The following is a 6000-nucleotide window of genomic DNA, read 5'->3' as shown; positions in this document are numbered from 1 at the left end:
TTCTCTCCCCGGCGCTGGGAGGGCAGTGAGGGCTGGTGGTTAGAGCGGGGGGGCAGGGTGGGAGCCAGGACTCCTGGGTTCTCTCCCCGGCGCTGGGAGGGCAGTGGGGGCTGGTGGGTAGAGCAGGGGGTGGGAGCCAGGACTCCTGGGTTCTCTCCCCGGCGCTGGGAGGGCAGTGGGGGCTGGTGGTTAGAGCAGGGGGTGGGAGCCAGGACTCCTGGGTTCTCTCCCCGGCGCTGGGAGACACCCCAGGTTGCGTTCCCAGCCGTGCGGCGAAAGCCAGATCCCCAGGGCTGCCCCGCCCCGCCCCGCCCCACAGCTGCCCCGCACAGCTGCCCCGCCCCGCCTCCCCCAGCGCCGTTAGCCGCCGCTCGGCCCCGTTAGGCGCTTCGCTGCTGCGCTCCGTGCGCCCTGCCCGTGCGCCATGGCGGCGGTGGAGGCGGGGGGCTTCCTCCTGGGCACGGTGGGCTGGGGGCTGCTGGGGGTGACGCTGCCCAACAGCTACTGGCGGGTGTCCACGGTGGACGGCAGCGTGATAACCACCTCCACCCTCTTCGAGAACCTCTGGCAGAGCTGCGCCACCGACTCCACCGGCGTCTACAACTGCCGCGACTTCCCCTCCATGCTGGCGCTCTCCGGTGAGCGGGGGGCCCGGGGCCCCCGCCCTGTCCGTGCGCCCCGGGACCCCGCCCCCCTCCTCTCTCCGTGCGCCCCCGGGACCCCCGCCCTGTCCGTGCGCCCCGGGACCCCGCCCCCCTCCCCTCTCCGTGCGCCCCCGGCGCCCCCGTCCTGTCCGTGCGCCCCGGGACCCCGGACCCCTCCCCTCTCCGTGCGCCCCGGGACCCCGCCCCCCTCCCCTCTCCGTGCGCCCCCGGCGCCCCCGTCCTGTCCGTGCCCCCCCGGACCCCTCCCCTCTCCGTGCGCCCCCGGCACCCCCGCCCTGTCCGTGTGCCCCGGGACCCCGACCCCCTCTCCGTGTGCCCCCGGACCCAGCCCTTCCCCTGTCCGTGCGCCCCGGGACCCCGGATCGCTGCCCCTCCCCTCTCCGTGCGCCTCGGGACCCCCGCCCCTCTCCTCTCTCCGTGCGCCCCCGGGAGCCCCCTCATTCCTCTCCGTGCGCCCCCGGGACTTCCTCCCCGCTCCGTGCGCCCCCGGGACCCCGCCCCTCTCCTCTCTCCGTGCGCCCCCGGGAGCCCCGTCCTGTCCGTGCGCCCCCGGGACCCCGGATCCCTGCCCCTCCTCTGTCCGTGCGCCCCGGGACCCCCGTCTTCTCCGTGCGCCCCCGTGACTCCCTCCCCTCTCTGTGCGCCCCCGGACCCCCATCCCCTCCCCTCCCCTCTTCTCTCCGTGAGTCCCCGGGACCCCCTCCCCGTCCGTGCGCCCCCCGGACCCCGCCCCTCCCGCCCCTCTCCTCTCTGTGCGCCCCCGGGACCCCGGATCCCCGCCCTGTCCGTGCGCCCCCGGGACCCCCTATTCCCTCCGTGCGCCTCCTGGGACACCCACCGTGTCCGTGCGGCCCCCGGGACCCCCTCCCCTCTCCATGCGCCTCCTGTACCGCGGGGACCCCTCCCCTCCCCATGCGCTCCTGGGACCCCCCTCTCCATGCACCCCCTGTACCACCGGGACCCCTTCCCTCTCCTTGCGCCCCCTGCGCTCCCCTCTCCCCTCTCTATGAACCCCCGGAACCCCCCACGCGCCCCCTGCTCCATCGGGCCCCCTCCCCTCTCCATACACCCCCGTGCTGCAGGGACCCCTTCACCTCTCTGGGCGCCCCTGAACCACCCAGATCCTCGCCCTTCTCCATGCGCTCCCGCGCCCCCAGGACCCCTCTATGCGCCCCCTGCCCCTCTCTCCTCTCCATGTGCCCCTGCACGGCCGGGACTCCGCTCCCCCCATAAGCCTCCTGCACTTCCAGGGCCCCTCCCCCTCTTCCATGCGCCTCCCGCGACCCCCCTCCCCTTTCCTTGCACCCCAGCACCGCTGGGAGCCAGGACTCCTGGGTTCTCTCCCCGGCGCTGGGAGGGCAGTGGGGGCTGGTGGTTAGAGCAGGGGGTGGGAGCCAGGACTCCTGGGTTCTCTCCCCGGCGCTGGGAGGGCAGTGGGGGCTGGTGGGTAGAGCAGGGGGTGGGAGCCAGGACTCCTGGGTTCTCTCCCCGGCGCTGGGAGGGCAGTGGGGGCTGGTGGTTAGAGCAGGGGGTGGGAGCCAGGACTCCTGGGTTCTCTCCCCGGCGCTGGGAGGGCAGTGGGGGCTGGTGGTTGGAGCAGGGGGTGGGAGCCAGGACTCCTGGGTTCTCTCCCCGGTGCTGGGAGGGCAGTGGGGGCTGGTGGTTAGAGCAGGGGGTGGGAGCCAGGACTCCTGGGTTCTCTCCCCGGCGCTGGGAGGGCAGTGGGGGCTGGTGGTTAGAGCAGGGGGCTGGGGGCCAGGACTCCTGGGTTCTCTCTGTGGCCCTGGGTGGGCAGTGGGGGCTGGTGCACCACACCCCTGCTCTAACCACCAGCGCCCACTGCCCTCCCAGCGCTGGGGAGAGAACCCAGGAGTCCTGGCCCCCAGCCCCACTCCCCCCTCCTCCGGGCTGCAGACCCAGAAGAACCAATGGGCTTTGGAGGGCAGGGAACTTTTCCAAGCACAGCCCCTGTCCCTACCCTGGCGGGGTGGGGGGGCAAGGAATACCCACAATGCAAAGCTCCCTGCCCCACCAGTGTGCCCCATCAGCTGAACGCTGGGGGCAGGAGCGATCCAGCGGCGTGTGGCCCTTGGGTGGGTCCCCCCCCCCAGCCTGGCTGTAAGGGGGGGTGCGTGGGAGGTCCCCAGGCTCTGCTCCCCCCCCTTCCGCAGCCAGGTGTGACTCTCATTCAGCAGGGGAGGCGCTGAAACCGGCCCGGTCCCCCCCGCCCCCGACCCCGGTGGGTGCGCGCGCCGGGCACGCAATAAAATTATTCCGCACATGGATGGAACAAACCCGCCCCTTGCTCTGTGCCCGCCCCAGGCTACCTGCAGGCCTGCCGTGCCCTCATGATCTCTGCCCTGGTCCTGGGGGCCCTGGCCCTGCTCTGCAGCGTGGCCGGCCTGCGCTGCACCAAGCTGGCCGAGGGCAACCCGGCCGCCAAGGGGAAGCTGGCAGCCGCCGGGGGCTGCATCTTCATCCTGGCGGGTGAGTGTCTGGCCCGGGTCCCCCACCTGGGCAAGGGGCGTGGCGAGGGGGGGGCGGGTTGGTGTTTCTGGCCACGCCCCCACCTGGCCCTGGGGGCGGGGCATAGCTGCTTTGGTTCTCTAGCCACGCCCCCCATCTGCCCCCCCCGAGGAGGCGGGGCATATCCGGCAGTGTTCTTTGGCCCCACCCCCTGAAGGCGGGGCATAGCCAGTGAGGTTCTCTGGCCACTCCCCCGATCTGTCCCCTGGGTGGGGAGGGGGGCGTAGTTGGCAGTGGGCTCTGGCCACGCCCCCACCCAGCTCCTGGTGGGTGGGGCATAACGGGCTGTGTCCTCTAGCCACGCCCCCAACTGGACATGGGGGCGGGGCCTCGCTGGCCACACCCATGAGCAGCCTTCTGGGGGTGGGGGGGCATTCTGTGTGATGTCCCCTGGCCACGCCCCCATCCGCCTCTGGAGGTGGGGGTGAAGCATTGTCAGCCAGGTGCTCTGGCCCCACCCCCCCACCTGTCCAGGGGGGCGGGGCATAGCTGGTGGGGTTCTCTGGCCACGCCCCCTCCCACCCCATGGCAGCGGGCATAGCCATGGTGTGGGGCCCTGACTAGCCCCCATGTGGATTGCTGTGGCCACAACCCCACCCGGCCCTGGCCAGGGGCAGCCTTCCCCCTACAGCTGTCGGGGGGCGGGGGGTCCATGGGCCTGCCCCCCAAGTCCTTTACTCCACCCCTTTTCCCGGCAGGGCTGAGCAGTATGGTAGCCCTCTCCTGGTACGCCTTCAACATCACCCGCGACTTCTTCGATCCCCTCTTCCCCGGCACCAAGTGAGTGTGGCCGGCCGGCTGGGGGGGGGGTGGGGAGAACCGGCTCCTGCCCCCCACCCCTGCCCTGACCCCCCACTCTCTCTCCACGGCTGCAGGTATGAGATCGGCCCGGCCCTCTACTTGGGCTGGAGTGGGTCCCTGTTGGCCATCGTGGGGGGCGGCTGCCTGCTGGGAGCCCGCTGTGCTGACATCTCGCGAGACAAGAGGTAACGGCGGGGGGAGCGTCGCTGGGGGGGGGGGGGGGCCTTGCTTCCGTGGGGCGCTGGCTTGGGGGGGATACTCAACCTGCACCCTTGTCTTCGGCCAGTTACAGCTATTCCTACGCCGGGCCCAGGGCCGCCACCGAGCGCCCCCAGAAAGCCTCCGACGCCAGCAACACCGGGCCCTACGGCAAGAACGCTTACGTCTAGGCAGGGATGTGGGGGGGGGCGGGGTGTCCGAGCCCCCCCCCCCCCCCCCCCCGAGCCAGCGAGCAGCCAGAACGAGGGCACGCCGACCTCCTCCCCCGCCAGCCTCGGGGCTCATCTCTGGCGGCGGCCGAGCCCTGGCGCAGCATGGGAAGGCGAGGAAATCCAGGACCGTGCGGCCTTCCTGACCCTTCCCGGCAACCTCCCGGAGCCCTGGAGCATGAGGATGGAGTCGAAATGCCACTGCGAACAGGAACGTTGTCATGAGTTTATTTTTTGTTAATTGCCTGAGGCCGCCTCCACGGGAAACAGACTGACGCGGGCAAGGGGTTGGTGTATAAAATCATGAACGGTGTGGAGAAAGTGAATAGAGAAAAATTATTTACCTTTCCCCATGATACAAGAACTAGGGGACACCAAATGAAATCGATGGGTAGCAGGTTCAAAACTAATAAAAGGAAATTTTTCTTCACACAGCGCACAGTCAACCTGTGGAACTCCTCGCCGGAGGAGGCTGTGAAGGCCAGGACTCTATTAGGGTTTAAAAAAGATCTCGATAAATTTTTGCAGGTTAGGTCCATAAATGGCTATTAGCCAGGGATAAAGTATGGTGCCCCAGCCTTCAGAACAAGGGCAGGAGATGGATGGCAGGAGATAAATCACTCGATCATTGTCTTCTGTTCTCCTTCTCTGGGGCACCCGGCGTTGGCCACCGTCGGCAGACGGGATGCTGGGCTGGATGGACCTTTGGTCTGACCCAGTATGGACGTTCTTATGATTTTTTTTTGGGGGGGGGGCATTAAAAATGGTTAGAAGCAGGACCCGATTGTTGGTTTCCAAGAAAACCCAACTCCTGGCACGGCCTCTCCGTGCCATGTGCCGATGGACCTGCTTTGAATCTGCCCCCCCCCCGGCCCAGGGGTGTGCGAAATAAACCTTATTTCAACGCGCAGGCTGGGTCCCCCCGGGGGCTGCCACGAGGGGGCGATGCTGGGGGGGGGGGGGGGCGGCCTCAGCCTCGGCTCCCGGGAGCTGGTTTTCGGTGACGACGCTCGGGCAAAAAGGGGGCCCTTGCGTTGCTGCTGGGCTAAGGCCGGCCAGTCCATCCCCCCCACCCGCCGCAGGTTGGCTGCTACGCGTGGGGAGCATTGGGGCTGCCCCCAGCTCAGAGCAGCGGCTCTGCCAGGCCAATAGGCGCTGGGGGGGGGGGCGCACTGCCTGTGGCAGAGAGCAGCACATGGAGGCTCCCCCCCAAGTGGTCTGGAGCTACTGGGGCACAGCGAGGGGCCAGGGCAGGTGGGGAACAACCTGCCTCAGTTTCCCCATCCCCCAGGCTCACCGAAACCCGAGCCCCCCTCCGGATCACGAAACTCCCCGAGCTGCCCTCCCGCCCCCCCACAGCCCAGCCCCCTGAAAGGGAAAGGGGGGGGGGCGAGCAAGCCCCTGAAGTGGGGAGAGGGAATAGGGGGTCGGGCTTCAGGAATGGTTGGGGTAGGGTGTTTGGTTTTGTGTAAGCAAAAAGCTGACTCCCCAGGTGTGGGAGCCGGGGGGGGGGTCCCCAAGAACAGCCCCCTGAGTCCCTGCTCTGTTAAAAAGAGGGGAGCTGTACCCGTTGCTGCAGG

At 69.3% G+C, this 6000-nt stretch overlaps 1 protein-coding gene across 1 annotated transcript; it reads left to right on the top strand.

Moving 5' to 3' along the window:
• Window positions 1-372: 372 nt before the first annotated feature.
• CLDN15 (claudin 15) lies at window positions 373-4415 on the top strand. Its single transcript, XM_074983141.1, has 5 exons — window positions 373-638; window positions 2988-3152; window positions 3890-3971; window positions 4067-4177; window positions 4279-4415. The coding sequence occupies exons 1-5, from the start codon at window positions 425-427 to the stop codon at window positions 4379-4381; spliced, it is 675 nt and encodes a 224-aa protein (XP_074839242.1). The 5' UTR covers window positions 373-424; the 3' UTR covers window positions 4382-4415.
• Window positions 4416-6000: the final 1585 nt, after the last annotated feature.

Source organism: Carettochelys insculpta, unplaced genomic scaffold (genome assembly GCF_033958435.1).
Source record: "Carettochelys insculpta isolate YL-2023 unplaced genomic scaffold, ASM3395843v1 scaffold_0036, whole genome shotgun sequence".
Classification (NCBI taxonomy): Eukaryota; Metazoa; Chordata; order Testudines; family Carettochelyidae; genus Carettochelys; species Carettochelys insculpta.
Note: the sequence above shows the minus strand (reverse complement) of the source record. Positions and strands in the feature narration are given on the sequence as shown.

Excerpts from the sequence above, each read along its gene's own strand:
- CLDN15 (XM_074983141.1), top strand. The coding sequence starts at position 425 with ATGGCGGCGGTGGAGGCGGGGGGCTTCCTCCTGGGCACGGTGGGCTGG. Across the intron at positions 639-2,987 it reads CTCCATGCTGGCGCTCTCCG|GCTACCTGCAGGCCTGCCGT; the intron begins GTGAGCGGGGGG and ends TGCCCGCCCCAG. Across the intron at positions 3,972-4,066 it reads CCCCTCTTCCCCGGCACCAA|GTATGAGATCGGCCCGGCCC; the intron begins GTGAGTGTGGCC and ends CCACGGCTGCAG.